The 16,260-nt window shown below is 47.1% G+C and overlaps 1 protein-coding gene across 1 annotated transcript in view; it reads right to left on the reverse strand.

Annotated features, from left to right (window-relative positions):
* Positions 1 to 15,427, reverse strand: part of Eefsec (eukaryotic elongation factor, selenocysteine-tRNA specific) — a 187,483-nt gene extending 172,056 nt beyond the window's left edge. Inside the window, exon 1 of the mRNA XM_028782979.1 lies at positions 15,093 to 15,427. Coding sequence (XP_028638812.1) covers positions 15,093 to 15,366 — 274 coding nt within the window. The 5' untranslated portion in view covers positions 15,367 to 15,427. The remainder of the gene's footprint in view (positions 1 to 15,092) is intronic.
* Positions 15,428 to 16,260: the final 833 nt, after the last annotated feature.

Below are 16,260 nucleotides of genomic sequence, written 5' to 3' on the forward strand. Positions count from 1 at the left end.
TATATGAGAACTCATCACAACCGTGACTTACAGTTTATTTTGTCTTGAATACATCTGAGGTCATTCTAACTATGCTGACCTGTGAACCCATACATGATCACCCATCTGAGACTGCAAGCAAACACTGCCCTCTTGTGCACCAAACAGCTCCAATCAGCACAGGGTGTATCTACCCACACCTAGTGGATAGCTTACTGAGTAGAGCTGGATCTCCCAGCCTAGGGACTTACTTGTCAGGAAAAGGACAACACACATCTGTGCCCAGAGTGTTTGCAGCACATCCCCAGATTGCCTCTGAGGCAGATTTTGAATGAAGAAGGAGGAGGAGGAGGAGGAGGAGGAGGAGGAGGAGGAGGAGGCCTCAGCTGGAGAAATCAGACCTAATGCAATAGATTCTTAAGGCTCCTAGAAAATACTCACTCTTCAAAAAGCTGCTGGTTATCATGGGAACTTTTATTATGCACGTTAAAAATTTTCTAGAAATGACTGATGAACTTGCAATAATAAGTAGCATTTCCATTTACTTAAGAAATTTGCACAGAGGAAGGAAACCTATTTAGTTACAGAGGAGAAAAGGAAAACAAGAATCCCTCAGGTTGCTGTTGTTCTAGTGACTCCCCCAAAGCACAGATACAATCACTTCCTGAAGACTGAAGACCAAGCTGGCATATCAAGGGAACTCCATTACTCCCTTGTTTTGAGAAAATGGAACTAGAGGTATGGCTCAGAGGCAGGGTGTTTGCCAGTTCCTAGGTTCAATTCCCAATACAGCAACAAAAACAACACAAAGAACTTAAGAAAAGGGTAGAAGACACCTACACGAATCTAAGGCCAGTAACTCCTGCTCAGCAGCAACAGGAGAACAGGCTTCTCTGAAGTCAGTTTCCAGTTCTGGTCTAAACAACAAATCAGCAGAACATCAGCACCCACTCTTCTACTTCATGGGCACTGCTGGGAGACCAAACCATAGTAACCTCAGTTCTCCTGAAAAGGCAAAATCTATCCCTTCCTGATCCTATGTGCTACCTTTCACCCAGGACACCCTGAGGGAGAGGTGGTGGGGAACATCAAGGGCAGTATGTTCAAGGAGACTAGCAAAGTGTGGCCGGGTTCCAGCCACATCATGTCTGCTCACCAGCTCTGTAACTAGATGGATGCCTTACTTGATATCTCTGCTGTCCACTCAGAACTGCTATCTTCCCACCCTGTGACTGGAGCCTGAGATGCCAGTATGCCTGTGTGCCACTGGTCACATTACAGAACAGTGAAACTGGCTAACTATTGCCACGCCAGAATTGCCTGCCAACCCCATTTCCAACTCAGCCCATTGCTCTACTACAGGAAAGTAATATAGAGTGTTCACCTAGTACACAAAAGGCCAATACTACAACGAAAACAACATTAAGAATTTAGGAAAGGGTAGGAAAAACCCACATGAATCTGAGGCCTGGTAACACAAACAGACAGGACTAAGGACACATAAAAGCCAGTAGAGAAAACCTGGCATGGCCACCCACCTGTAGAGGGCTAGGGTTAATGTGTCTCTGTGTCCATGGATCACAATATACCATTGCTTATCCTCCAGCAGAACCAGGACTAACAGAGTCCAAGTGTGCATATCTGTCCAAAGATACCCATGACTGCCTGCCACCCTTCTCCTCATTACAGACCAGCCCAAGCTGCCCTCCTCTGAGCCATTGTAGGCACTGCTCTGGCATGTAGTACCCATCCCCAACTTAGCAGTCGCAGGCACCAATCTTTTCCAGAATTTTCAGGAAGGCCTAAAGGAGATACCCCAAAGGCAACAGTCCTGTACTGCCCTTAGTACTGACCATACCTCACAATTCTTCATGGTTTTGTTACTTCCTAATACCTGCTCCCCACCTGTCTGAGAGGCTAGGGCAAGGTCTGCCTCGCTAGCATACAGATCTCTTAGGGACTGCTAAATGGACTTGATTAACACGACGATGGAACTCTTTCTGTGTCATCAAACTTGCAGAATAAGGTCACCTAGCCCTATCTCTAGAATATTAAGAAGCCCAAGGAAAGAAATAAAGCCAAGGAGCTAGGCAACGAGTTTTAGCAGCCCCCAAGCCTGCTTCAAAGAGCATGACACATGACAAGTAAGGTCTGTTTTCAATCACCATACATTCATGAAACCAGCACCAAAGCCAACAAGGACCTGTGCTGGTATCATCCCAGTCACATCGAGAGAAAACAAACAAGGAGTGGAGGTGAACTGGCTGGCTGGTAGAGGGGAGAGAGGCAGAATGGAACAAGTATCAGGAAGTCTTCAACAGCAACAAGGCATAGCAGCACCAGAGCTCTCCCCTAGACTTAAGGAGTCTTCTTGCTGACCCTAGGAAATTCATTAGTATGTGGTCTTTCATAGTGATCAGTTGAACCCCATATTCACCACTGACTTCCCAGGTTCCTAAGGACTCGGCACTCTGGAAACTTAGCATTCAGCAGGTTTGCTTATTAGAGCCCATCACTTCTTTGGCCATGGTGTCAGACAGGACGTGACAGAGCTGAGGTTGCCCACCAGATAGCTAGAGGCCTCTCTCTCCTTCACCAGCATCAGCCATGGGCTTGCATTATGCTCATTTCCCCATCCCTGAGCTCTGGGGCAAGTTTAAAAGTTCCCCTCCTGCCTCAGAATCAGGTCTGAATTAATACCCTTCCTCAAAAGAAGGCTAGTAGCAAAGTGAAAACAGACGTACTAGACAATGCCCTTTGAAAGCCTCAGCAGGGACAGCGGGTGACAATGCAGCCAGTGGCTCTGAAAGAAACCTTAAGGTTAAAGGTTCACAAAGGCATAAGAATTACCAAAGTACAAGTTTGTTCAAATTTCCTCCTGCAGATTTAAACAACCAGGGTCAAGCTGAAGATTGCTGGCAAAACTCTGAGATGACGCAGCCCTTTTGAACTGCATAGAGAAAGGAAAATACACAGCCTGGGAGGGATCTACATCATAGCTTTTAAAACTGTTTTTGAAAGGGTCACCCCTGTTAACTCAAAATCAGCCTGCTAAAGGATGTTTGAATACTGCTACTCTAAAAATGACAGGGCTGCTGGGCCCTCACCGTGTGCGGTGAGCCACACTGAGGTCGCCGTGTTCTCGGCATTAGTGTGCTGACCCTCTGTGGGCCGTGAAATTAACCATCAGCATGGCAGAAATCTGCTATGAGTTAAACTACTTTGCTACACAAAGTGGCCTGAAAATGAAAAGTGAGGATTGAATTTCCATTGAAAGATTAACTTGTCTAACCTCGAGGCAGGCTTCCTCCACTGTTGAACTTTGGGAAGTCTCTTAAAGCATCACAGGAGTAGGGCTGCTTGGTGTAGGCAGTAGATAATGAACTCTTCTTCTTCATCTATCCATCCATCCATCCATCCATCCATCCATAAATCATTCATTCAATAACTGGGCCAGGTCCCATCCCATCCCTTTAGAGACCAAGTTAAAAGATAATAGGCTCAGCCCTCAGAAGGTATACCCACTAAATACAAAATGAGTGAGATGGAAAACATAAATCCCTAAGAGTATGCACAAGGTGCAGAAAGTCATAAATGAAGTTACCTAGTCCAGCCTGGGAGGAAGACAAGGTGGTTCCCCAGAAAAGTGCTTGCTATCAGAAGGCACAGCCTGAGAGAGGATGTTCTGTCTGTGCAGAAGTATACAAATGGTGTTATGCAATCCCAATGAGAGAAAACACAAATCTATCAGGAAGGACCACATCAGTCATGATGAGGGGCTTGGGCTTTCTGCCATCAGACAGTAACTGAAAACTTAAGCAAGGAACTATGGAAGGTACCTAGGATGAGTTCCTGGCTGCTGACTGGAAGATATATAAAGGGAAATTGAGCTCATCTAGTCTAAAGCTAGATGAAGCCTATATTAAGCAGCAGTTGGACTGATGGAACTGCTAGAAGTACAAGGCCAGCAAGTGATTCCTGGGGAAAGGGGAAGAACAGGAGGAGGAACAGGAGGAAGAACAGGAGGAGGAAGAGAAGGAGGAGGAGGAGGGGGGGGGGGGGAGAAGGGAAGGGAAGGGAAGGAGGGAGGAAGGAAGGAAAGAAGACTGAGGGTCATTTCACAGCCCATTCTTCCTTCGAAGGGCTACTAGGAAGGAAAGCAGGGTGAAGGGTGCTTGGCAGGTGTGCAGACCAAATAAAGAACAAGTCTGGAATACCAAGGAAGGTAGGAAGCCCCAAGCTCCTTCCCAGGAAGATGACAGCCCCTAGCACCAAGCCACACATAGGGGAGAACACCAACCCTGATCCACTGTAGGGATGTTGAACTAGCCTTTTTCAATTCATCCGGCTATTAGCTGCACTGAGGCAAAATTTGAATCCCCATGCCTCAGCAGCACTAGCTTAAGCAAACACTCCAATAACTACCCAAAGCTCACAGCCACACAACTGGGCTACACAATCAGAACATTACTATCTGAGCCTGTTACTCACTTCCTCTTTTGTGAACTCCATGCTCTTGTCCTGCCTTGTCTAACTTGTCTCTAGCTGACATGTTCTCTATCTTTGTCAGTGTTAAGCTTTCAACAATATTCAACAGGAAGCTCTGTTGGAAATGTGGCTGTCCTTCACAAATGGTTGTCAAACTCTGCAGTAAAGGGGCTTTGGCAATAGAGAGCACCTCACTGGACACCAATCCCTGCCAGTCTGTGGTTTTCTAGTCTCTAGGTATCAGGCAGAAATGTTAAAGAAACAGCCTTCTTTCTTAGGCCTGTCTTCCTCCTCTAGAGCTAAGCTCTGCAGATCATCCCCGAGCTTGCCCTAAGCCATCATTCTGGACTAGGAAATACTAAAGTACACACATACTGGGTCTCTGGTGTCTGTGTCAAAAGGGCAAGGAATAGGACTCACCTGAAAATGACCACAGTGGAGTGACTGTCTTCAAGTGTCACAAGCCAATGCAGATGAGTAGTTTTAGCTCCAATATCAAGGTCAGATGACCAAGGGCAGTAGCCATTGACTTCCCCTGGGCTTTAAACCTACAGCAAAGGCTAGGCCAGACAGGTCCTTCAACCAAGCAGAGCAACATTAGTGCATTTCCAGCACCGATTTTTAAAAAGTCAAGTTTATCTTTAGGTAGCACCTGTCAGTGCCGCCAAATAAATATCCTCAGGAAGTAGGTTAGAGACAAAAGAAATCATTTTAGTCTTCCTGAAGGCCTCAAGACAAGAGAGCATCATCACAATACGGTGACAGCAAAAGAGGGAAAGTCAACATATCTCAACAGCAAAGTTGTTTTTTCTGCTGCCAAGAGGAGCATCACATTAGCTGAGTCCTCCCTCCTACCCAGTGAGGCCACTTCAAAGCAGCAGGGGCCTAGCTGAACTGCACAAGAAATGAAAGACCCAATTACCAAGAAGCAAAGCTCAGCCAGTCCAAGGAAGAATGGTGAACAGTATGGGGGAGGATGCTGACAGAACCTGTGCTTGGGACCAGCCATCTCACATGCCATGTATATAAACTGTTCTTCAGAAGCTATGGCTTTCTCCTGATATGGACATGGACAAAAGCATGACTGTAATCCTGAACAAAGCATGGCCAGCAACCAGGTTGGGAGAAGCTTCAGGCAGCTCTCACCAGCTGAGACCTACAGCAAGCTACTTACCACCAGGGGCTCCCTGACACAGGCTTTGAGAGTACAGTAAGTGTCAGGGGCCTTGAATGGTGTCTAAAAGATAGTATGTATCCTCCAAACCTATAGTTACCCTCTCCTGAGAGGTAGAAGCTCCATGACCTTGCTTGGCATTCCATACCAGCACCCTAGAGTTCTGTATTGCTCCTGTAGCCTCCTGCCTGTCTGCTTGCTTGCTGTTGAAAGAGCACATTCAGAACACTTGGCCTTATAGCCACTTGATCTGAACTCTTATCAGACTTGAAGGGAGTTTGTAGAAACCACTACAAGGACCCCTGGTTAAAACACCCTCCCACAAGGTACACCCAGCTCCTAGGCTCTATTCCAGCCACCCTCTAGCCACTGGGCCTGTTACTCTCTCCCTCTTTCATGACTCCATGTTCTAGTCCTGCCTTGTCTGTCTACATGCTGGGTGCTCTAGCTGAACTATCCCCCATCTTGTCAGTAAGCTCTCAACCATCATATAAAGTTACAACAAGATATCCCCTCCTCCCAGAAGCCTTCCTGGACTGGCCTAGCACCTCATCACACTTCCCCATCAGATCCACCTGCTCCACCTGCTCTCGCACCCCAGCACTTTGCTGAGGCTATTGCCTGTGGCTAGACTGCTTGCAAATCTCCAGGTCATCTGTCTAGGTTTGGCCCTGTGTCCCCACGGGGGGGTGGGGGGCCGCAGGGGGGGTCTTTCCTGCTTGTGCCACAACACACTCACACATCACATCATATAGATTATCCTGATCAAGACTCTGTATCTTACCTGCCCACACCACTCCCTCCTGCCTCCCCTGATTACAAGACCCTTGAAGACAAACACATGGTTTGGCCGGGTGGTGGTGGCGTACGCCTTTAATCCCAGCACTTGGGAGGCAGAGGCAGGTGGATTTCTGAGTTCGAGAGTTCAAGGCTAGCCTGGTCTACAGAGTAAGTTCCAGGACAGCCAGAGCTACAAAGAGAAACCCTGTCTCGAAAAAACAAAAAAACAAACAAACAAAAAAAATACACATGGTTTGTATCCAAAACAACACTGCACAGTTGTGGACACAGAACCAAAGTGAGTGATAAAAACACCAAGACAACTGGGCATAGTGGTATACACCTTTAATCCTAGCACTTGGGAGGCAGAGAAAGGCAGATCTCTGTGAGTTCAAGGCTAGTCTGGTCTACATAGTAAGTTCCAAGTCAGTCAGAGCTATGTAGTGAGAACTTGTCTTAAAAATAAACAAAAAGAAACAAGACCAAAACTCACCAAGACATCACCATCTGAACCTCTCTTACTAGAAGTCCCTAGAAGAGGGGTCCCCACAGGTTAGGTATGGCACAGAAAGAAGCCACAGTAAGTTTCTATGGATGGCTTAGTAAGGTAGCAAGTATTGTATCTTTTTTTATCACAATTAGAAACAGATTTTATCTTTTGAAGAGATAAAATATAGTTACATGCCACAGTATGGATTAACTTTAAAAAGTATGCTTGAAACTGGGAATACCATAATGCCAGCCTCTGGGAGGCAGAAGCAGGAGCACTACAAGTTCAAGGCCAGCCTAGGCTACCCAATGAGACCCTTTCTCTCTCTCTCTCTCTCTTTTTTTTTTTCGGTTTTTCGAGACAGGGTTTCTCTGTGTAGCCCTGACTGTCCTGGAATTCACTCTGTAGACCAGGCTGGACTCGAACTCAGAAATCCGCCTGCCTCTGCCTCCCAAGTGCTGGGATTAAAGGCGTGCACCACCACCGCATGGCTGAGACCCTTTCTCAAAACAACTACAAAGCATACCCTAAACCCAAGCCAGACACAAGATAATTCCATTTCTGTCAGAATCTAAAATCTACAGAGTTGTGAAGGAGGCTGGCGGCTACCCAGGCCTGCAGAGCCGACTGTGAGCAAGCACACCACCTCTTTGTAGAGGTCAGCCATGTAACTCCATAAACACTTGGAAAACACTGAGCATGCTGAACTGCATGTTATCTCAACTACACTGCTTTTAAAAACCAATATGTACTTTCTGTGAGGCAGGCCATGTAGAGCTACAGAAGACTCAGGCATCATCTCCACCCCATGGTGCTTCACTTCCCATGCATACAGTAAGGTATGGTCCTTCCAGTAGGAGAGGACAATGTGTTGCTCAGTTCAGACTGGTTCCCAGCTCCATCATGAGGCTGCCTCCAAAATCCCACTCTCCCTGGAACTGGGACTATACGGTAGCTGAAGCCCAGAGCTACAGACAGACACGTCACCTTTTACATGCTACCAACGCCCTTACTGGGAAGGGAGCAGAGACTCATGAAAGGCTCAGTCCCAGCCTGGCTGAGGTTCCACGGAACAAAAGAATGACCAAGAAGGGTCAGCTCCTGGGGCTTCATTGATAGGCTATCTTCTGAAATGTCTGCCCAAATCTTACCCCAGCCTGAATGAAGTGGTTCTGAAGGAAAACCCAGAGACACTCAGATGCAGTCAGGAGACGTTCAGCAAAAAGCTTAAAAGCAATTAATTTTAAGTGATCACAGCTTTACCAAAGCTGTGGCTACAATTTCCTTCTGACTTTGATTATAACCTTCCAGCAAAATATTTGCCTCAAGAAGGCAAAGTCTTTGCATTATTTTCTATTCCTAGCATGACTACAAAAATATTCTTTGATTTAACATTTGATATGTTTTATTCTCAAGGGCAAGCCCCATGAGAAGAAAAATGTACCCCAACGGAATGAAATATGACTACCTGCTTCCATTTTTCTTTCCTGTTGGTTCCTGCTCAAATATTCTGCATTAATTTAAACTCAAGACTGTGTCTGATGTTGTGCCGCTCCCACACTGTCACCCCAACCAAAGCAAAGTCACCCGCTGTCCAGCTCCAAGGGAAATGGTGTAGAGGAGCTCAACTTGAGTCTCCCGGAGACAGCTAAAGGCACTGCATCTTGGAAGGAGATCAAGTGGGGTCAGGGAGTGATAAGCGCCAGGCACAACAGAGGCCCTTGTATTTCTACAGCAGCTCACTGCAGTGAGGCAGACTTCCTACTGACCAGAGCCTTTGAAGCAAGGGAAAGCAAGCAACTCATGTTAGCTCAGCAACTCCTGGTAGTAGAAGACTTCACAGAGGCTGTACCAGACAGCAGAATCTTCTCCACGCATGCGCACGTGCGTGCGTGCGTGCGTGCCTGCATGTGTGTGTGTGTGTGTTTTACTGCTGAAAATAACAGAGAAAGTCACAGAGTACAAGGAACCAAGGCCCAGCCAATGTCTGATGCCAAAGCTTGTGTTAAGGGAAGTGCTTCCCCTTCTAGCACCTAATAAGCTTCAATGTTACACAAGCATGTAAGTGCCATACATGTGTTCCTACACAGATGCTCACAGTAAGAACAATAGCAAGGAAAACAACAAGTCTTTTCATTTTTTTCCCATTAGAATAACATCCCCCATGTCCCTGGTTACCAAGGCCCCTGTCCAAAGTCCCTTCTGCTTATACCAAGCAACATTCTGGCCCTAGCTGTGCATGCATCAAGGCCAATGTGCACTACATAGGGTGACATGATAAATTTGGTTGATGGCATATTTCTTTTGCACACACAAACCCTGTTCCATTCACAAATCCAAAGGAAGGTTCTCAGACAGAATGCAGAGGGACTTAAAGGGATGAACCTGGAAAAGCAGACCACAGGGCCAAAAACAACGTACACCCCTGGGGCACCAAGAGCACAGAAAGTCAAGCTTTTCTTTTTCCTTTCTTTCTTTCTTTCTTTCTTTCTTTCTTTCTTTCTTTCTTTTTTTTTTTTTTGTTTTGGTTTTTCGAGACAGGGTTTCTCTGTATAGCCCTGGCTGTAGACCAGGCTGGCTTCGAACTCAGAAATTCACCTGCCTCTGCCTCCCAAAAGCTTTTCTTTACATATGTACACTGCTTAAGCTTTACAAAGAAAAATGTTCCAAGGGAAAGAGACAACACCCCCTAGGCTCCAAGTGGGTCAGACATACAAACTCCTGTGCATTCCTGTGTGGGAGTGGCCCAGAGAAGGCCTTGGCCATGCAGGACCTGCCTCATACAGTGAGTATGAGATGGGAGGGCTTGGGGACCCATCATAAACAACCAAAACAAAAGACTCAGAGACAAAACCCTGTTAATCCTTGCAGCCACCAGAAGACTATAAATTGCTAAGCCAAGAGACCAGCATTTTGTTCTCCCCTACTGGACTTAGATTAAAGATGAGTCTTACGTCTCTTACCCCAACCCAAGTCTTTAAAACGTACATTGTTTAATCTTTTTGAAGTTCTAACCCTGTAAGATTTATATTGGAAAATCTCAGCCTGAAGCACTACTGAGGAGGGTGCAGTGGACAGCACACTTTTCATTCACACTGAGAAAGCCAGATAAATGGCTGTTTAGGCACGTGCACTCGGTTCAAACTTGGCTAGCGGTAACTGTGTCCCCGCTCTCTCTGAGATACAGGATTTTTCCATCTATAAAATGTGAATTTCACCTTTCCTCCTTAGGGCAACTATGAGGGTTAAGAAAACAGTAACAAAACAAATGCACCAACCAGAAGGGACAGCATGGAATAACTGACACATTCAGTCACCACCCCTGACCTAGAGCACCACCAGGCACTTCATCTGAGCCACAAGGCAATGCAATCCAGTTTTTTTGTTTTTCTTTTTTTAGAACATTGGTTGGTGTTTTGCCTGTTTATACGTCTGTGTAAAGGTGTTGGATCCCCTAGAATTGGAATTACAACTGACGGGTGTAGCTGCCATGTGGGTGCTTGGCATTAAACCAGGGTCATCTGGACGAGAAACCAGTGAGTGCCCTTGACCACTGAGTCATCTCTCCAGCCCAGAAGTCCAGTTTTTGTGAAGGAGGATTCTTGTTTCTGGAGAGTTCACCTTGAAGAACAATAGAATCAAACAGCTGGCTTTAACTTAAGAGACTATCAAGAAACCCTTTAATACAGTTCTCATGCTGTGGTGACCCCCCCTTCCCCAATCATAAAATTATTTTCTTTGCTTCTTCATAACTGTAATTTTGCCATTATGAATTGTTTTTTGGTTTTTTGTTTTGCTTTGTTTTTTTGTTTTGTTTTTTGTTGGTTTTTCAAGACAGGGTTTCTCTGTGTAGTTCTGGCTGTCCTGGAACTCACTCTGTAGACCAGGCTGGCCTCGAAATCAGAAATCCGCCTGCCTCTGCCTCTGCCTCTCAAGTGTTGGGATTAAAGGCGTGCGCCACCACCACCCGGCGCCATTATGAATTGTAATAAAACTGATTTCTGGTAGTCTTAGGCAACCCTTGTGAAAGGGTCACCTGACTCCCCAACAGGTTGAGAACAGATGGTACAGTCATCCAAGTACCCCAGGAGAAAGCAAAGACCACACCTCTGCCCATGGAGTCCCTCCCTGCAGCTTCCTACCCACAGCTCAGCTGGCCATATACATCCACAAAGCAATAGCCTTCCAAAGTGCTCCAGGCCCTTAAGAGAAATCCCCACCTCCATTCTCTAGGTCCAAACTCCATTTACACCTTCACTGTCCTGAACATACCTGTCACATCCCATGATGACATCCTGTTGGGCCCCATACTACCAGTAGTAGACCCTAACCTGACAAAGCAGCCTCACCAGGTGGTTCCTGGCCCTAGGGAAGCTCTTCTTTTCTTTTTTTTTTTTTTGGTTTTTTGAGACAGGGTTTCTCTGTGGAGCCCTGGCTGTCCTGGAACTCACTCTGTAGACCAGGCTGGCCTCGAACTCAGAAATCCACCTGCCTCTGCCTCCCAAGTGCTGGGATTAAAGGCGTGCGCCACCACCGCCCGGCTTTTTTTTTTTTTTTTTTTGGGGGAAGCTCTTCTTTTCAATGTGCCCACATCCTGTGCCTCAACAAAGGGTGAAGAATGCCTTTTTTTAAAAGCCTCACTATGATACCCAGACTAGGCTCAAATTCCTGGACCCAAGCAATCCTCTGCCCCTAGCCCACTGAGTAGCAGCTAGACAGGTGTACTTCATGCCCAGCTTACATGAGTTACTCCAGCTTTTGCTCTCTGTACACAGAACTCTAGAGACCCTCTCAGAGTGTGGCAGTGTACCTTTGCCAGTGTTCTCTTGTCATCTTCTGGACGAGGAAAGAGCTGATGCCAGGATGCACTTACTACAGGTCAGTCCCGTCTGTCAGTGAGTAACCCTGCCTACTCACTCATAACGAGCTAGACCATTAGAGGAACACAGCTCTCTCCCTTAGAACCTACTAAGAACCTGTCAGATGCCTGCTGTCAGCATTGGCACCAAAGAACACTGGCGAGTCAGATCCTACTCTGCTCTCATACAGCCCCGGTCCTAGCAAGGGACAACCGACAACACCCAAGAAGCATGAGAAAAATGGGAAAGTTTGAGGGTGAGGGGTGGGCGCAGGCACACCAAAGAGAATGAGTCAGGGAGGCCTCACTAATGAAGGGACATCTGAACTGAGACAAGCAGCAAGAAGCAACAGCAGGGACAAAGTAACTGTTAACCTATTTAAGGCGTGAATAAGTGGACAGCATGACTGAAGATCAGGAACATAGGAAGGATAGTTGCTGAGGAAGCTCCAAGGAAGGAAAGCCTGGGTACTGAGTCTGGAATAAAGAGGCTGGATTAATCCAAATAAAAGAATGTACTGGGGAGTCAAGCACAGTGGTGCACACCTTTAATCCCAGCACCTGGGAGGCAGACACGACGATCTCTATGAGTTCTAGGCTTGCCTGGTCTACTTGGTGAGTTCCAGAACAGTCAGAGTTAGAGAGACTCTGACTCAAAAACTAAACCAAACAAAACTAATGCCGAGAATCTAGAAGCAAGGACTGACATGATTTGAGGAGACCCTAAAAATGACCCCATAAATGGCAGGATTCCAAAAGCACTGTCAAGATTTGGCCTGTAGCCAGTTCAAGAAGGCAAGGCACAATATTAAACAGACCCTGAGGACAAGTGAGAGGTAACTTCCAGCACCAGCCCTGTGTACTTAACCTGCCAGACTTGTCTCCACATCTGAAAACCAGAGTGATGCTTCTCCACAGAGCACTGCCCAGTCACAAGGTCCTGGTCACAGGCCTGAGCCACAGCAGGCACTCAAGCAGGTGCATGCTTCTCTTCAAAAGGAAACATTTTCCTGGTCCCCAAGAAGGAAGGTAGTGATGAGACCTTAAGAAAGTATGGTCTCATCACTCCAGTGAGGTCTGGCCACATTTTAAAACCAAAAAAGGGACATTTTTCTCAAGGTGTGAAGCAAGAAGAGCAACAACAGGCTACAAGAGCACAAATCCCCTTGTACGGTTGTATAGTCTCAGCCAAAACACCAGTGCTTGGGCTGCAGCCATTTGATGACATACACCAGGCTTTTGCCACACAAAGGTTCTATGTAAATGTACATATTAGAAGGGGTGGGCAGGAATTCAGGAAACTGGGTGGCATGGAAAGGTCCCAGCTTGGGAGGCATGGAAGCCTTGACAGCTGCCTTCTTTAGTGGCTACACTATAAACACGCTTCCTGCAAAGTCTGTCCAAGAAGAGAAATATTTGAGAAGACCCATGCCAGAAAGTAGCTGCATGGTCACCATTATTCACTAGTGATGTAAGATCCAGAACAAAGTTCAAAGGGCACAGAGCTAGTAAGGAAAAAAGCTTCAAACCCAATTCTGTACACCTCTAAAAGAATGTCTATCCTTCTGCCCTGGCCTAGATTTTAGATATCTCTCCCCTTACAGTTGGGCTACATCCAATACTGTTACTGTAGGTTCACAATATACTAAGCTAAAAAATACAATGAATACACAGAAACGCTGGACCTGCCAGCTCAGCAACCAGAGTTGGGTACACAGAGATTTGCACTCTGGACCTCAGAGCTGACTAGGAGTTGCAGCTTGCTGCATTGCTCAGTGTCATGAGAACCAACCATGTCACAAACTCTACTTAAGGTCAAAACTCTACTGAACTTGTACCATTACACACCATCATAAAGATGAAAAATCATTAAAGTTATTACACGTCAGATTCTGTATTTTTTTCTTCTTCTTCTTTGCAATTCCGGGGATAGGACGTAGAGCATCCTGCACACTAAGCAGGTACTCCATCACTGAGGGACATGCCAACCCCACTTTCTAGTTTCTACCCTATATCTATTCTCCTTCGCCAATTTACACTAGCTTAGAGTATATTTCCTAAAAAGTTTTTGAATATGACCAGTCAGAATTTAGTGGAAGTTTTTAGTTTGCTTGTTTACTGTGTGGCCCTTGATAGTCTTTAGTGAGCCCTGGATTGGATAGAGACTGTGCAAGAGTGACTCTAACAGTTAAGTCTCCATTTCCACTTCAATGAAACAGGGAAACAGTCTCAGACTGCCTGTAACATGGAAAAACGGAGGCCACAAAGCCGGAAGAACTGAACTCATCACATAGCTGGAATGATCAGGGACTAATGAACCACCTGCCCACAGCCTTACAGAGTACTGCTGGAAAGAAACCCGGGGCAAAAGGGCAAGCAGGAGATGGGTCACTGGAGCTACAGCAGGTAGACTAGACTCTGCCATACCTCCTTTGTGCTGGGTGCTTACAAACAGGTTATGAGGTCCTGTCCCTAGACTTAAGTATAGTTAAATGGGTCTGCAAAAGGAATTTTAAAAGATGGAAGAACAGTTTTATGTAGATGAAAGGGAGGGGTCGAGTTGACAAAGAAGGGTAGTTACAAGACCTTTTATTTATAACGTCCTATTCCTAAGTGGCCTGTATTTAAAGACTAATTAAGTGGTACAGATTCTAGGAGCAGATGTTAGCAGTTGTCATCATGACTGAAAGCACATATGCCCTTTGACTTAGCCAGTTCACACATAACTTATCCTGTTACACTAGCCTTCTGGACTAGAGTATTATTCACTGCAGCATGAATAGCCAACTCTGGAAAAGTCACAAAGGTCCGACAAGAAAATGTCGGTATGATGATTTGTGTATAAAGGGGGGTGGGGTGGGGATAAGATCCTGAGAGAGCCTAGAACACTTGCCTCTTATCAAGGCACTAGGCTCTACCTCCTAACCCAACCTACCCCAAGGATTACAACAGAAGAAAAAACAGGATCTTTCATTTCTGCACATTGTCTGCGTTTCTGTGAACGTTTCCTGAAATCATCCATACACAGGAAACTGAGAGCAGTGTTCAGGACAGAGAACCAGGAGACCAAAGGTCAGGTGAGTAGTGACTTTTTTTTTTTTTTTGAAACTTGTGTACACCCTTTTTGTAGGGTTTGTTTCTTTGTATCATTTTTCTAGGAAAGCATCTCGCTGCACCGCAGTGAAGGTGGGAACTGTGTCCGCATCTGCGGGCTCTGAGTTCGAGCCCCCAAGCCTCCCGGGCTGGCGGCCAGGCCTAGCAGTCAGACCACCATTCCGCGAGCTCGGACCCCGAGCCCGGCTCCCGCCCCGGCCCGCGCTCACCGCCAATGATGGTCCGGATGAGGGAGGCGTGCCCGGGGCAGTCGACCAGCGTGACCTGCAGCAGCGTGTCACTAGTCCCGGGTTCAGCGCCCTGCAGCGGCACGACAAAACAGGAGAAGCCCAGATCGAGCGTTATGCCCCGCTCGCGGCTCTGCGGCTGCTTGTCGAAGGCAGCGGTGGAGGCCGTAGTGCTCAGTGCCCGCGCCAGGGCTGTCTTGCCGCTGTCGATATGACCCAGCACGCCCACATTCACATTTACCCGCCGGCCCGCCATCCCGCCGCCGCTTCTCACGCCGTCGCCTGAGCGCCAGCCCCCGCGGTCCGCCTGCTAAGCCGCACCCCCCCGCAACCCGCGCCTAGCGCGCCGGTTCCGGCACGGAAGCTTCCGCCCTCGGGCGCCCATTGCGCTATAGCAGAGCGCACACAGGGCGGGACAGGACCCTGACTGCTACCTGGGGTTGCGGTCATCCGGCACCCCACCCCACAAAGTCTTGGCAGTCTGAAATTAGGGATCCCTCCTTCAATCCACCCATCCATTCTTCCCTCCCTCCTTCCATCATTACACTCACCCATCTGTCACACACCCTTCTTCCATCCACACATCCCTTCCTCCATACCTCCATACACACTCATCCATTCGTCCATTCATTTCTGTCAGCCTTTATTAAGTACAAGTACTTAATAAAGTATAAAGGTGTATAAGTACAGACTGTATACACCTCACTGGGATGTGGTGATAGACATTATTTGCTGTGAAAACAGGAGTGAGTAAAACCCACAATCAGTGGTCAAGCCAGACTATCAGGGAAAGGACAGAGATGGGAAAGCGGGGAGCCTATTGAGGCTCAGGGAAGACCCTCAAACACTGTCACTAGAAGTTCAATGCAGAGCCTGGCAGTGGTGGTGCACGCCTTTAATCCCAGCACTTGGGAGGCAGAGACAGGCAGATTTCTGAGTTCAAGGCCAGCCTGGTCTACAGAGTGAGTTCCAGGACAGCCAGGGCTACACAGAGAAATCCTGTCTCAAACCCTCCCCCCACACACACACACACAAAAAGTCCAATACAGACTGCCCATCAGAAACCTGGAAGCACTGTGAAAAGATGGGAGAGGGTCTCGTTGATTCAGAGTAGGGGGACAAAAACCTCACTCTGGAGTCTAGGCCAGCA

The sequence above is a fragment of the Grammomys surdaster genome, unplaced genomic scaffold, assembly GCF_004785775.1.
Source record: "Grammomys surdaster isolate TR1022 unplaced genomic scaffold, NIH_TR_1.0 948, whole genome shotgun sequence".
Classification (NCBI taxonomy): Eukaryota; Metazoa; Chordata; class Mammalia; order Rodentia; family Muridae; genus Grammomys; species Grammomys surdaster.